At 31.1% G+C, this 17,434-nt stretch overlaps 2 protein-coding genes across 2 annotated transcripts in view; one reads left to right on the forward strand and one right to left on the reverse strand.

The window, feature by feature from the left end:
* LOC144433048 (E3 ubiquitin-protein ligase listerin-like) overlaps positions 1 to 1,937 on the forward strand; it is a 49,570-nt gene extending 47,633 nt beyond the window's left edge. The window contains exon 30 of the mRNA XM_078121360.1: positions 1,076 to 1,937. Within this exon, the coding sequence (XP_077977486.1) occupies positions 1,076 to 1,135 (60 nt within the window). The 3' untranslated portion in view covers positions 1,136 to 1,937. The remainder of the gene's footprint in view (positions 1 to 1,075) is intronic.
* Positions 1,938 to 6,970: 5,033 nt separating this feature from the next.
* The window catches only part of LOC144433049 (uncharacterized), a 139,425-nt gene continuing 128,961 nt past the window's right edge, over positions 6,971 to 17,434 (reverse strand). Inside the window, exons 8-9 of the mRNA XM_078121361.1 lie at positions 8,906 to 9,004; positions 6,971 to 7,407 (exon numbers count right to left, since the gene is read on the reverse strand). Coding sequence (XP_077977487.1) covers positions 7,333 to 7,407; positions 8,906 to 9,004 — 174 coding nt within the window. The 3' untranslated portion in view covers positions 6,971 to 7,332. The remainder of the gene's footprint in view (positions 7,408 to 8,905; positions 9,005 to 17,434) is intronic.

The following is a 17,434-nucleotide window of genomic DNA, read 5'->3' on the forward strand; positions in this document are numbered from 1 at the left end:
TAAATCACTGATAATAGTGCCCATTGAACTCTGTTTACAAACCAAACTTGTTTCAAATGAAGAATGTAAACTTTGATAAAGAGTTTTATGGACATAAACACAGCATGCAGCACTATTACATAAGTGGTACACCTGTTGAGATATCCTGTCGTGTTAAGTGATAAAATTGAGGGCTATTAGATTTTGTATGTATAGAAAGTTTCAGTGAGTATAGATGTCTTCCATCTTCGATCTTCGTTTTAGAGATTTGATAGGGTAATCTCTAAAGCGAAGATCGAAGATAGAAGATCGTTCAATTCAACATAAGGTTATAAATTGGTATTTAACTTCTAAATAGGTTTTGTAGTTGGGAATGTGATATTTTCATTATGGAAATACCATATACGTGAAGTTTTAATGTCGGATTTTCTATTTCCAAAGAGAATTTGTTTTGTCTGGTATGATTTGGCTTGTAAGTTGTACCCTAAAATTCGTTGAACAATCATTTTGCATTTATTTATGAGGTCGTGTTATGTGATAAAATTGAGGGCTATTAGATTTTGCATGTATAGAAAGTTTCATTGGGTATAGATGTCTTCCATCTTCGATCTTCGTTTTAGAGATTTGATAGGGTAATCTCTAAAGCGAAGATCAAAGATAGAAGATCGTTCATTTCAACAATAGGTTATAAATTGGGATTTAACTTCTAAATAGGTTTTGTAGTTGGGAATGTGATATTTTCATTATGGAAATACCATAAACATGAAGTTATAATGTCGAGTTTTCTATTTCCAAAAAGAATTCATTTTGTCACTGAGATCTGATTTACCCTAAAAATTCATTGCACAATCATTTCGCATTTATTTATACTTGATGTTCACTCTATTTCATTTCTAAGTAGGTTTTGAAGTTGGGAATGTGGTGAAATATTTTCATCGTCGGGTGCATAAAACCATGGCAAAGATCTTCGATCTTCGATCTTCAGTCTTTGGTCTTCGATCTTCGTTTTGTATACTACCTATTTATCAGTAACTATTTGCAATCAATTGTGTACTTAACTTTATATTTACTTAAAACATTGACATTTCCTTTGTAGTACAAATGGTTTAGCACCAGTAACCAGTCCACATGTCCAGCATGTAGAAATCTCTTCTAAGCTAGATGAGGATATTTACATGAAATGGAGGATTTTATATGAAATGAAGAAAGAAAACCCTGTATCCTGGAATTATTAGAGATCAGAAATGAATGTATAATCAGAATCTTTAACTAAAATGTGTCATCAGGTCTTTCCTTCAAATGACTGTCTTCAAGTGATGAGGTCAAATTTTATGTACTTTAATTTTTAGGATGATATGTCTATTTCTTCTCAGATATTGCAAACTTCCTTCTAAATTGTACTAGATGAGTGCTTTGCAAATTCTGTGGACTGTGAAATCTGAGAGATTAACTTTATCATATGTTTTAAATTTGAACATCAGAATGACCACTGGCATTGATTTACACTGACCTTTGACCTGCAAGTAATAAACATTTCTTTGGACAAACAAAAACATAAGTGGATGAAATGAGTACGAGAATATCAACACTCACCTGTATAAATGAATAAAAGTGAATTTGAAATGATCACACAAACCAATGTCTAGCAGTTTCTTATTTTTATTGTATTCTCACAAGTCTTCTAAATCTACAATATGCTCCTAAAGTTATTACAAAGTAAAATATTTCTCTAGTCATATAACAAAATGTGATAAACACTTAGATCTGTTAATTAGGTAAGGATGAGTCTCCTGGTAAGTTCTGGACAGCTGTCTGATTGCTTGGAATTCACATTGGCATATACAAAATTAAAGTTGTTGTTTTTTACTGTATTAATCTTCTTTACAATTTAACAAAGTATTCAGAAAAAACAAAAATAATATTCATTATGAAGGAAATATTGAAGTGAATACACTGACATGATTTGCCTGCTTGAGGAAAATAAATGTATGAATGAAAAACATGCCAATGGTGTTGTAGCACAACTGTATAGTTTATGTACAGATTCATCCCTGTTGTTACCTATGCAATGTAAACCATTGACTTACTTCAGTTAAAAGCAGTATCTTTCTTTGTTTATTTTGGTGATTATATAGATTATTTCAATGTTGATCTGTTTGTATTATCAACCACATTGTCTTTGCCATCTATCCCATCATTTAATTGGCTGTTGCTATGGACACAATCTTGTTGCTAACCATTTGGTATTAGACATTTTTTGAGTCAATTCATGTGCCTATCAAAAATGTTATCTTTACAAAATATACTGCCATTTGACTGTTGCTAAGGTCATGGTCATTGTCATTAGGGCTAGTTGTGTCAATATTATCTCCAGAAGAACTGTAGAAACATACCATCAAATTTAGTCCCATCCAACAAGTAGTTTTAAAAATAGGTTTTTGACCAAAAGGCACAATTTAGACCTACATGTACTTAATATACATATTACTGATGAGATCATCATTTGCTGAATAATTCAGCTATACACCCCTAGAAATATCAAAAATGACATTTCAGACCATTACAGTTTTTGAATTAAGATTTTTGACTGAAATGACACATTTTTATGCCTAATTTGCATATCACAGATGTGATCACCACTTCATGAATAGTCCTTCATCTACACATATCAAAGAATACCCTTACCAACTTTCAGACCAATCTGACATCTGGCAGACAATTTGGGGGTTTATTGGGATGTTGTTTTTTTAAACCAAAAATCACACTTTTTACCCTAAGAACATACCTATTGTGTGATCATTTTCATTTGAACAAAATCCCAACTAGACATCTAATGCAATATCCCCATCAAGTATCAAAATAACCTGCTCAACAGTTTTTGAGTTTAAGTTGTCCACACACACACAGAGACAATTCACTATGCCTTTAGCACTATTAAACTAAACCCTATATTACAGTTGCACTAAAATAAACCCCAGAAACCCCTGATAAACCCCTATACATGTAATACTGAAAAGTCTAACTAACAAATGGCTTCTGCTATTGAAAACCTTACTGTATGCCTTGTATTACATTCACTTTTGTATTTAGTTTTGACAAATGTTGTACAGAGGAGTAAACATATAAGATCAAGTTTGATGCAAATTATACTATTTTCAACAATGTCAAACTGTTATAGTTGGTATGGAATATGCAACTATTAAATCACTACAATATCTAGTATTTCAAAAGATAAATGGAAGTAATTTTAAATCTACACTAGCTACATCTGGGACATTTTTACATCAAGCAACATATGATAATACTAGCTAAGACTAGTATTCACCAATAATTGTTCAGTTACCTTGGAAACGATATTGTACCTACTAGTGGTTGACTTTATCCATATACATGTATACCTGGAGTAAAGTGACAGGCTTAAATCTTGAGTAGTGAAAACTTACTTTTCAATCATGTTAGTCTGACTTGGTTCGATACTTATATATGGGTGTGCTTATCAGGTATATAAGGGTCCCAAAATTGACAAAGTGAGAATAAAAGTTCTCAATGCTCACTTTTGCATTTCCATATATTCAATATCCAGTCGTAAGCTATGCCATGTAATTTCAGTCACAGCAATTGCCGTGGATTCTTTCTAAAAATGGTCTCACTGCAACTAGTGTATCTAAAATCTTTCTATAAAGCAAACATAGATCAGAAAAGTGAATGTCATCCACTGGACTATCATATTTAGTTTTCTGATTACAACATTGGTGTAAAACATGTGTACATGACTTTGTATAAAGTACACACCAGAAAAATTTCATCCACTTGACTATCACATTTAGTTAGTTATTCTGATTATAACATCGGTGTAAAACATGTGTACATGACTTTGTATAAAGTACACACCAGACAAATTTCATCCACTTGACTATCACATTTAGTTAGTTATTCCGATTACAACATCGGTGTAAAACATGTGTACATGACTTTGTATAAAGTACACACCAGACAAATTTCATCCACTAGACTATCACATTTAGTTAGTTATTCTGATTATAACATCGGTGTAAAACATGTGTACATGGACTTTGTATAAAGTACACACCAGACAAATTCCATCCACTGAACTATCATATTTAGTTAGTTATTCTGATTATAACATCGGTGTAAAACATGTGTACATGACTTTGTATAAAGTACACACCAGACAAATTTCATCCACTAGACTATCACATTTAGTTAGTTATTCTGATTATAACATCGGTGTAAAACATGTGTACATGACTTTGTATAAAGTACACACCAGAACAATTTCATTCACTGGACTACCACATTTAGTTAGTTATTCTGATTATAACATCGGTGTAAAACATGTGTACATGACTTTGTATAAAGTACACACCAAAAAAATTTCATCCACTAGACTATCACATTTAGTTATTCTGATTATAACATTGGTGTAAAACATGTGTACATGACTTTGTATAAAGTACACACCAGACAAATTCCATCCACTAGACTATCATATTTAGTTACTTATTCTGATTATAACATTGGTGTAAAACATGTGTACATGACTTTGTATAAAGTACACAACAGAAAAATTTCATTCACTGGACTATCATATTTAGTTAGTTATTCTGATTATAACATCGGTGTAAAACATGTGTACATGACTTTGTATAAAGTACACACCAGAACAATTTCATTCACTGGACTATCACATTTAGTTAGTTATTCTGATTATAACATTGGTATAAAACATGTGTACATGACTTTGTATAAAGTACACACCAGACAAATTTCATCCACTGGACTATCACATTTAGTTAGTTATTCTGATTATAACATCGGTGTAAAACATGTGTACATGACTTTGTATAAAGTACACACCAGAACAATTTCATCCACTAGACTATCACATTTAGTTACTTCTCTGATTATAACATTGGTGTAAAACATGTGTACATGACTTTGTATAAAATACACACCAGAACAATTCCATCCACTGAACTATCACATTTAGTTAGTTATTCTGATTATAACATCGGTGTAAACATGTGTACATGACTTTGTATAAAATACACACCAGACAAATTCCATCCACTGAACTATCACATTTAGTTAATTATTCTGATTATTACATTGGTGTAAAACATGTGTACATGACTTTGTATAAAGTACACACCAGACAAATTTCATCCACTAGACTATCACATTTAGTTAGTTATTCTGATTATAACATTGGTGTAAAACATGTGTACATGACTCTGTATAAAGTACACACCAGACAAATTTCATCCACTAGACTATCATATTTAGTTAGTTATTCTGATTATAACATCGGTGTATTAACATGTGTACATGACTTTGTATAAAGTACACACCAGAAAAATTTCATCCACTGAACTATCACATTTAGTTAGTTATTCTGATTATAACATTGGTGTAAAACATGTGTACATGACTTTGTATAAAGTACACACCAGACAAATTTCATCCACTGAACTATCACATTTAGTTAGTTATTCTGATTATAACATTGGTGTAAAACATGTGTACATGACTCTGTATAAAGTACACACCAGAAAGGAAAGACATCTGAATGAAGATTATTGATCCATGGTACATACATATATACTCAGTATTTTGGTATGAGTACAATTACTTTACTAGACAATTTAATTCCATACTACTTACATTCTAAAAATATAATTATGTTAATTTACATGTATGTCATTTTGAAAGCTTTGCAAACCTGTCATCATGAACACAATATATAAATGAATGCTATGCGATTTGATCCGGTACACAAAGTTCCCATGATAGTCCATACTCCACGTTTAAAGTATTGAACGGATGAGGACTGGGGATTTATTTTGGATTTTGGATTTATAGAACAATTTCATGGCTTCCTTTGTGAAAAATCAATGTGAAACAACATTGACTAAGTCTGTGTTTGTAACTCAATACATTGAAAAAAGCTAAAAAAAAAAAATAAAAAAAAAAAAAAAGTAAAAAGTTTGTTATTGTATGTACAATAGCAAACATTTTAGACAATGTCCATCAACATAAACTCATCACAAAATATCCATAATGTACAGATAGCTGTATGGTTGATATATATATATATATATATATATATATATATATATATATATATATATATATATATATATATATATATATATATATATATATATATATATATATATATATATATATACAGTGTACACTGACATAAACTCTACAATGTACAGATAGCTGTATGATTGATATATATACAGTGTACACTGACATAAACTCTACAATGTACAGATAGCTGTATGGTTGATATATATACAGTGTACACTGACATAAACTCTATAATGTACAGATAGCTGTATGGTTGATATATATACAGTGTACACTGACATAAACTCTATAATGTACAGATAGCTGTATGGTTGATATATATACAGTGTACACTGACATAAACTCTATAATGTACAGATAGCTGTATGGTTGATATATATACAGTGTACACTGACATAAACTCTATAATGTACAGATAGCTGTATGGTTGATATATATACAGTGTACACTGACATAAACTCTATAATGTACAGATAGCTGTATGATTGATATATATATAGTGTACACTGACATAAACTCTACAATGTACAGATAGCTGTATGGTTGATATATATATACAGTGTACACTGACATAAACTCTATAATGTACAGATAGCTGTATGGTTGATATATATACAGTGTACACTGATATAAACTCTATAATGTACAGATAGCTGTATGGTTGATATATATACAGTGTACACTGAAATAAACTCTATAATGTATAGATAGCTGTATGCTTGATATATATAGTGTACACTGACATAAACTCTATAATGTACAGATAGCTGTATGGTTGATATATATATAGTGTACACTGACATAAACTCTATAATATACAGATAGCTGTATGGTTGATATATATACAGTGTACACTGATATAAACTCTACAATGTACAGATAGCTGTATGGTTGATGGTTGATATATATATACAGTGTACACTGACATAAACTCTATTCACAAAGTACCCCTTAAATGTACAGAGAGTGTATGATCAGGATACATGTCATTTTCTATTGACACAACTTTATTCACCAATTAGTACCCCAAATGCACAGATAGCTGTATGTGGTTAAGATACACATGTCCAGCGACATAAACTCGTCACAAAGTAATATACAGCTGTATGGTTGACATACACAGTGTACATTGAAAACTCTATTCAAGTACTCCTAATGCACAGATAGCTACCAGTATGTGGTTGACATACACAGTCTATAGCCATCAGCTGTGTCCTCCCATTACATGTACTTTCACTCCACAGTTAGAGCTCTGACAGCATCTGTACTTCCATACTCAAGTGCAAGATCCATGGCTGTTTTACCGTCCTGTAAAATAAAAAAGTGTTTTATTTTATTGTACTTGTTTATTGGATAACATACAACTACACAATGTATGACATTCACAAATCCAAATTAAATTCCAATGGGTATTAAATATTGGATAACATGCAACTATACAATGTATGACATACACAAATCCAAATTAAATTCCAATGTGTATTAAATATTGGATAACATACAACTATACAATGTATGACATTCACAAATCCAAATTAAATTCCAATGTGTATTAAATATTGGATAACATACAACTATACAATGTATGACATTCACAAATCCAAATTAAATTCCAATGTGTATTAAATATTGGATAACATGCAACTATACAATGTATGACATACACAAATCCAAATTAAATTCCAATGTGTATTAAATATTGGATAACATGCAACTATACAATGTATGACATACACAAATCCAAATTAAATTCCAATGTGTATTAAATATTGGATAACATACAATTATACAATGTATGACATTCACAAATCCAAATTAAATTCCAATGTGTATTAAATATTGGATAACATACAATTATACAATGTATGACATTCACAAATCCAAATTAAATTCCAATGTGTATTAAATATTGGATAACATACAACTATACAATGTATGACATTCACAAATCCAAATTAAATTCCAATGTGTATTAAATATTGGATAACATACAACTATACAATGTATGACATTCACAAATCCAAATTAAATTCCAATGTGTATTAAATATTGGATAACATGCAACTATACAATGTATGACATTCACAAATCCAAATTAAATTCCAATGTGTATTAAATATTGGATAACATACAACTATACAATGTATGACATTCACAAATCCAAATTAAATTCCAATGTGTATTAAATATTGGATAACATACAACTATACAATGTAGGACATTCACAAATCCAAATTAAATTCCAATGTGTATTAAATATTGGATAACATGCAACTATACAATGTACGTCATTCACAAATCCAAATTAAATTCCAATGTGTATTAAATATTCCACATTAATTCTTCTGGAGACTAAAATTAACTAAATTCCAAAAAGCTATACAAGTCAACTGTACATTCTTATCAAAACTCAACTCATTGGCTTTTAAAGAGTCTGACTTCTTGTTCAGGTGAATGGAGGATCATTAGATCAGTATATATGTTAACATTCACATTCACATTCAAATATTAAAAACATATTGAAAATTATTTAATACTATGAATGATAAGACAAAACTAAATGTGTGCATTTTTAACTTATTAAAAACAAATACAGAATGATGGTAAAAGTCCCATGGTATAAAAATTATTTCTAAAAACCAGTGCATATTTCAGTGACCAGCAATTCCCTTCATGTGTCACTATTTGCAATATGTACACATATGAGTCGAACATAGAATCTTTCAGCTGTTGCCAACTGGGATCACACCTCATGGAAACCATATTCTAATATTTTGAGTGTTAAATTGCATATTATTCATAATACCTTATTAACAATGTCTCTGGAAGCTCCAGCAGCAATGAGAACTTCAACTGCAGCTGCCCTTCCCTCTCTAGCAGCGAGATGCAATGGGGTGTTCCCATTCTTTGGAAAGAAAAGATAATGAGAGAACAATATTAGAGTTTAAGGTATTCACACAACTACATGTACATGTAGAATACATATATACGTGTGTAACAGAGAGAGACTAAGAGATGCTAAGTGTTTACACACATGGCAATAAATGTGTTATTGACAGATACATTTATCTTTTACTGGTAAATCAAATGTTTGAAAGGAGACTTCACAAAACGATTGAATTGACCAGCTTAGTAATTCATCAGTAATAAAAACTGTGTTATCAGTAGGTTGTCATGTATCAAAGGGTTGTCATATGTCAATGGTGTCTGTAAATTAATTACTACATCTAGTATAATTGGAATTGAAAACTGTGTTATCAAAGTTGTCATATATCAATGGTGTCTGTAAACTAATTACTACATCTAGTATAATTGGAATTGAAAACTGTGTCATCAAGGTTGTCATATGTCAATGGTGTCTGTAAACTAATTACTACATCTAGTATAATTGGAATTGAAAACTGTCATCAAGGTTGTCATATGTCAATGGTGTCTGTAAACTAATTACTACATCTAGTATAATTGGAACTGAAAACTGTGTCATCAAGGTTGTCATATGTCAATGGTGTCTGTAAACTAATTACTACATCTAGTATAATTGGATCTGAAAACTGTGTCATCAAGATTGTCATATGTCAATGGTGTCTGTAAACTAATTACTACATCTAGTATAATTGGAATTGAAAACTGTGTCATCAAGGTTGTCATATGTCAATGGTGTCTGTAAACTAATTACTACATCTAGTATAATTGGAATTAAAAACTGTGTCATCAAGGTTGTCATATGTCAATGGTGTCTGTAAACTAATTACTACATCTAGTTATATACAAAACAAAGAGAAAAAATGTTTAGTATTATCACTACCCTCAACTCAAACTTTATAAACTTAGATAGAGGAGAGCAATTTAGATATATACTACAATCAAAACATAAGGATATTATAACCGCTCTCTACATATACCTGGATGATACATGTAGTCAATAGACACACACTAGAACTACTATATATTTTAATATTTATATTTCATAGATCATTATTAACTTTATTTTGTTTAAATACCAAATTAGAAATGTAAAATTTTCTAAACGGCTAAAATAAAGTGTTATCTTATCTTATCTTATCTTATCTAGTATAATTGGAATTGAAAACTATGTCATCAAGGTTGTCATATGTCAATGGTGTCTGTAAACTAATTACTACATCTAGTATAATTGGAATTGAAAACTGTGTCATCAAGGTTGTCATATGTCAATGGTGTCTGTATACTAATTACTACATCTAGTATAATTGGATCTGAAAACTGTGTCATCAAGGTTGTCATATGTCAATGGTGTCTGTAAACTAATTACTACATCTAGTATAATTGGAATTGAAAACTGTGTCATCAAGGTTGTCATATGTCAATGGTGTCTGTAAATTAATTACTACATCTAGTATAATTGGAATTGAAAACTGTGTTATCAAGGTTGTCATATATCAATGGTGTCTGTAAATTAATTACTACATCTAGTATAATTGGAATTGAAAACTGTGTTATCAAGGTTGTCATATATCAATGGTGTCTGTAAACTAATTACTACATCTAGTATAATTGGAATTGAAAACTGTGTCATCAAGGTTGTCATATGTCAATGGTGTCTGTAAACTAATTACTACATCTAGTATAATTGGAATTGAAAACTGTGTCATCAAGGTTGTCATATGTTAATGGTGTCTGTAAACTAATTACTACATCTAGTATAATTGGAACTGTAAACTGTGTCATCAAGGTTGTCATATGTCAATGGTGTCTGTAAACTAATTACTACATCTAGTATAAATGGAACTGAAAACTGTGTCATCAAGGTTGTCATATGTCAATGGTGTCTGTAAACTAATTACTACATCTAGTATAATTGGAACTGTAAACTGTGTCATCAAGGTTGTCATATGTCAATGGTGTCTGTAAACTAATTACTACATCTAGTATAATTGGATCTGAAAATGTGTCATCAAGGTTGTCATATGTCAATGGTGTCTGTAAACTAATTACTACATCTAGTATAATTGGAATTGAAAACTGTGTCATCAAGGTTGTCATATGTCAATGGTGTCTGTAAACTAATTACTACATCTAGTATAATTGGAATTGAAAACTGTGTCATCAAGGTTGTCATATGTCAATGGTGTCTGTAAATTAATTACTACATCTAGTATAATTGGATCTGAAAACTGTGTCATCAAGGTTGTCATATGTCAATTTTGTCTGTAAATTAATTACTACATCTAGTATAATTGGAAATGAAAACTGTGTCATCAAGGTTGTCATATGTCAATGGTGTCTGTAAACTAATTACTACATCTAGTATAATTGGAACTGAAAACTGTGTCATCAAGGTTGTCATATGTCAATGGTGTCTGTAAACTAATTACTACATCTAGTATAATTGGAACTGAAAACTGTGTCATCAAGGTTGTCATATGTCAATGGTGTCTGTAAACTAATTACTACATCTAGTATAATTGGAACTGAAAACTGTGTCATCAAGGTTGTCATATGTCAATGGTGTCTGTAAACTAATTACTACATCTAGTATAATTGGAACTGAAAACTGTGTCATCAAGGTTGTCATATGTCAATGGTGTCTGTAAACTAATTACTACATCTAGTATAATTGGAACTGAAAACTGTGTCATCAAGGTTGTCATATGTCAATGGTGTCTGTAAACTAATTACTACATCTAGTATAATTGGAACTGAAAACTGTGTCATCAAGGTTGTCATATGTCAATGGTGTCTGTAAACTAATTACTACATCTAGTATAATTGGAATTGAAAACTGTGTCATCAAGGTTGTCATGTGTCAATGGTGTCTGTAAACTAATTACTACATCTAGTATAATTGGAACTGAAAACTGTGTCATCAAGGTTGTCATATGTTAATGGTGTCTGTAAACTAATTACTACATCTAGTATAATTGGAATTGAAAACTATGTCATCAAGGTTGTCATATGTCAATGGTGTCTGTAAACTAATTACTACATCTAGTATAATTGGAATTGAAAACTGTGTCATCAAGGTTGTCATATGTCAATGGTGTCTGTAAACTAATTACTACATCTAGTATAATTGGAATTGAAAACTGTGTCATCAAGGTTGTCATATGTCAATGGTGTCTGTAAACTAATAACTACATCTAGTATAATTGGAATTGAAAACTGTGTCATCAAGGTTGTCATGTGTCAATGGTGTCTGTAAACTAATTACTACATCTAGTATAATTGGAATTGAAAACTGTGTCATCAAGGTTGTCATATGTCAATGGTGTCTGTAAACTAATTACTACATCTAGTATAATTGGAATTGAAAACTGTGTCATCAAGGTTGTCATATGTCAATGGTGTCTGTAAACTAATTACTACATCTAGTATAATTGGAATTGAAAACTGTGTCATCAAGTTTGTCATATGTCAGTGGTGTCTGTAAACTAATTACTACATCTAGTATAATTGGAATTGAAAACTGTGTCATCAAGGTTGTCTTATGTCAATGGTGTCTGTAAACTAATTACTACATCTAGTATAATTGGAATTGAAAACTGTGTTATCAAGGTTGTCATATGTCAATGGTGTCTGTATAAACTATTACTACATCTAGTATAATTGGAACTGAAAACTGTGTCATCAAGGTTGTCATATGTCAATGGTGTCTGTAAACTAATTACTACATCTAGTATAATTGGAACTGAAAACTGTGTTATCAAGGTTGTCATATGTCAATGGTGTCTGTAAACTAATTACTACATCTAGTATAATTGGAACTGAAAACTGTGTCATCAAGGTTGTCATATGTCAATGGTGTCTGTAAACTAATTACTACATCTAGTATAATTGGAATTGAAAACCGTGCCATCAAGGTTGTCATATGTCAATGGTGTCTGTAAACTAATTACTACATCTAGTATAATTGGAATTAAAAACTGTGTCATCATGGTTGTCATATGTCAATGGTGTCTGTAAACTAATTACTACATCTAGTATAATTGGAATTGAAAACTGTGTCATCAAGGTTGTCATGTGTCAATGGTGTCTGTAAACTAATTACTACATCTAGTATAATTGGAACTGAAAACTGTGTCATCAAAGTTGTCATATGTCAATGGTGTCTGTAAACTAATTACTACATCTAGTATAATTGGAATTGAAAACTGTGTCATCAAGGTTGTCATGTGTCAATGGTGTCTGTAAACTAATTACTACATCTAGTATAATTGGAATTGAAAACTGTGTCATCAAGGTTGTCATATGTCAATGGTGTCTGTAAACTAATTACTACATCTAGTATAATTGGAACTGAAAACTGTGTCATCAAAGTTGTCATATGTCAATGGTGTCTGTAAACTAATAACTACATCTAGTATAATTGGAATTGAAAACTGTGTCATCAAGGTTGTCATGTGTCAATGGTGTCTGTAAACTAATTACTACATCTAGTATAATTGGAATTGAAAACTGTGTCATCAAGGTTGTCATATGTCAATGGTGTCTGTAAACTAATTACTACATCTAGTATAATTGGAATTGAAAACTGTGTCATCAAGGTTGTCATATGTCAATGGTGTCTGTAAACTAATTACTACATCTAGTATAATTGGAATTGAAAACTGTGTCATCAAGTTTGTCATATGTCAGTGGTGTCTGTAAACTAATTACTACATCTAGTATAATTGGAATTGAAAACTGTGTCATCAAGGTTGTCTTATGTCAATGGTGTCTGTAAACTAATTACTACATCTAGTATAATTGGAATTGAAAACTGTGTTATCAAGGTTGTCATATGTCAATGGTGTCTGTATAAACTATTACTACATCTAGTATAATTGGAACTGAAAACTGTGTCATCAAGGTTGTCATATGTCAATGGTGTCTGTAAACTAATTACTACATCTAGTATAATTGGAACTGAAAACTGTGTTATCAAGGTTGTCATATGTCAATGGTGTCTGTAAACTAATTACTACATCTAGTATAATTGGAACTGAAAACTGTGTCATCAAGGTTGTCATATGTCAATGGTGTCTGTAAACTAATTACTACATCTAGTATAATTGGAATTGAAAACCGTGCCATCAAGGTTGTCATATGTCAATGGTGTCTGTAAACTAATTACTACATCTAGTATAATTGGAATTAAAAACTGTGTCATCATGGTTGTCATATGTCAATGGTGTCTGTAAACTAATTACTACATCTAGTATAATTGGAATTGAAAACTGTGTCATCAAGGTTGTCATGTGTCAATGGTGTCTGTAAACTAATTACTACATCTAGTATAATTGGAACTGAAAACTGTGTCATCAAAGTTGTCATATGTCAATGGTGTCTGTAAACTAATTACTACATCTAGTATAATTGGAATTGAAAACTGTGTCATCAAGGTTGTCATATGTCAATGGTGTCTGTAAACTAATTACTACATCTAGTATAATTGGAACTGAAAACTGTGTCATCAAGGTTGTCATATGTCAATGGTGTTTGTAAACTAATTACTACATCTAGTATAACTGGAATTGAAAACTGTGTCATCAAGGTTGTCACATGTCAATGGTGTCTGTAAACTAATTACTTAGCATCTAGTATAATTGGAACTGTAAACTGTGTCATCATGGTTGTCATATGTCAATGGTGTCTGTAAACTAATTACTACATCTAGTATAATTGGAACTGAAAACTGTGTCATCAAGGTTGTCATATGTCAATGGTGTTTGTAAACTAATTACTACATCTAGTATAATTGGAATTGAAAACTGTGTCATCAAGGTTGTCACATGTCAATGGTGTCTGTAAACTAATTACTTAGCATCTAGTATAATTGGAACTGAAAACTGTGTCATCAAGGTTGTCATATGTCAATGGTGTCTGTAAGCTTAAATTACTACATCTAGTATAATTAGAACTGAAAACTGTGTTATCAAGGTTGTCATATGTCAATGGTGTCTGTAAACTAATTACTACATCTAGTATAATTGGAACTGAAAACTGTGTTATCATGGTTGTCATATGTTAATGGTGTCTGTAAATTAATTACTACATCTAGTATAATTGGAACTGAAAACTGTGTCATCAAGGTTGTCATATGTCAATGGTGTCTGTAAACTAATTACTACATCTAGTATAATTGGAACTGAAAACTGTGTCATCAAGGTTGTCATATGTCAATGGTGTCTGTAAGCTTAAATTACTACATCTAGTATAATTGGAACTGAAAACTGTGTTATCAAGGTTGTCATATGTCAATGGTGTCTGTAAACTAATTACTACATCTAGTATAATTGGAACTGAAAACTGTGTCATCAAGGTTGTCATATGTCAATGGTGTCTGTAAACTAATTACTACATCTAGTATAATTGGAATTGAAAACTGTGTCATCATGGTTGTCATATGTCAATGGTGTCTGTAAACTAATTACTACATCTAGTATAATTGGAATTGAAAACTGTGTCATCATGGTTGTCATATGTCAATGGTGTCTGTAAACTAATTACTACATCTAGTATAATTGGAATTGAAAACTGTGTCATCAAGGTTGTCATATGTCAATGGTGTCTGTAAACTGATTACTACATCTAGTATAATTGGAACTGAAAACTGTGTCATCAAGGTTGTCATATGTCAATGGTGTCTGTAAACTGATTACTACATCTAGTATAATTGGAATTGAAAACTGTGTCATCAAGGTTGTCATATGTCAATGGTGTCTGTAAACTGATTACTACATCTAGTATAATTGGAACTGAAAACTGTGTCATCAAGGTTGTCATATGTCAATGGTGTCTGTAAACTAATTACTACATCTAGTATAATTGGAACTGAAAACTGTGTCATCAAGGTTGTCATATGTCAATGGTGTCTGTAAACTAATTACTACATCTAGTATAATTGGAACTGAAAACTGTGTCATCAAGGTTGTCATATGTCAATGGTGTCTGTAAGCTTAAATTACTACATCTAGTATAATTAGAACTGAAAACTGTGTCATCAAGGTTGTCATATGTCAATGGTGTCTGTAAACTAATTACTACATCTAGTATAATTGGAATTGAAAACTGTGTCATCAAGGTTGTCATATGTCAATGGTGTCTGTAAGCTTAAATTGCTACATCTAGTATAATTAGAACTGAAAACTGTGTCATCAAGGTTGTCATATGTCAATGGTGTCTGTAAACTAATTACTACATCTAGTATAATTGGAATTGAAAACTGTGTCATCAAGGTTGTCATATGTCAATGGTGTCTGTAAACTAATTACTACATCTAGTATAATTGGAACTGAAAACTGTGTCATCAAGGTTGTCATATGTCAATGGTGTCTGTAAACTAATTACTACATCTAGTATAATTGGAACTGAAAACTGTGTCATCAAGGTTGTCATATGTCAATGGTGTCTGTAAACTAATTACTACATCTAGTATAATTGGAACTGAAAACTGTGTCATCAAAGTTGTCATATGTCAATGGTGTCTGTAAACCAATTACTACATCTAGTATAATTGGAATTGAAAACTGTGTCATCAAGGTTGTCATATGTCAATGGTGTCTGTAAACTAATTACTACATCTAGTATAATTGGAGCTGAAAACTGTGTCATCAAGGTTGTCATATGTCAATGGTGTCTGTAAACTAATTACTACATCTAGTATAATTGGAATTGAAAACTGTGTCATCAAGGTTGTCATATGTCAATGGTGTCTGTATACTAACTACTACATCTAGTATAATTGGAATTAAAAACTGTGTCATCAAGGTTGTCATATGTTAATGGTGTCTGTAAACTAATTACTACATCTAGTATAATTGGAACTGAAAACTGTGTCATCAAGGTTGTCATATGTCAATGGTGTCTGTAAACTAATTACTACATCTAGTATAATTGGAATTGAAAACTGTGTCATCAAGGTTGTCATATGTCAATGGTGTCTGTAAACTAATTACTATACATCTAGTATAATTGGAATTGAAAACTGTCATCAAGGTTGTCATATGTCAATGGTGTCTGTAAACTAATTACTACATCTAGTATAATTGGAATTGAAAACTGTGTCATCAAGGTTGTCATATGTCAATGGTGTCTGTAAACTAATTACTACATCTAGTATAATTGGAACTGAAAACTGTGTCATCAAGGTTGTCATATGTCAATGGTGTCTGTAAACTAATTACTACATCTAGTATAATTGGAACTGAAAACTGTGTTATCAAGGTTGTCATGTATCAATGGTGTCTGTAAACTAATTACTACATCTAGTATAATTGGAACTGAAAACTGTGTCATCAAGGTTGTCATATGTCAATGGTGTCTGTAAACTAATTACTACATCTAGTATAATTGGAACTGAAAACTGTGTTATCAA

Source organism: Glandiceps talaboti, chromosome 3 (assembly GCF_964340395.1).
Source record: "Glandiceps talaboti chromosome 3, keGlaTala1.1, whole genome shotgun sequence".
NCBI classification, from domain to species: domain Eukaryota; kingdom Metazoa; phylum Hemichordata; class Enteropneusta; family Spengelidae; genus Glandiceps; species Glandiceps talaboti.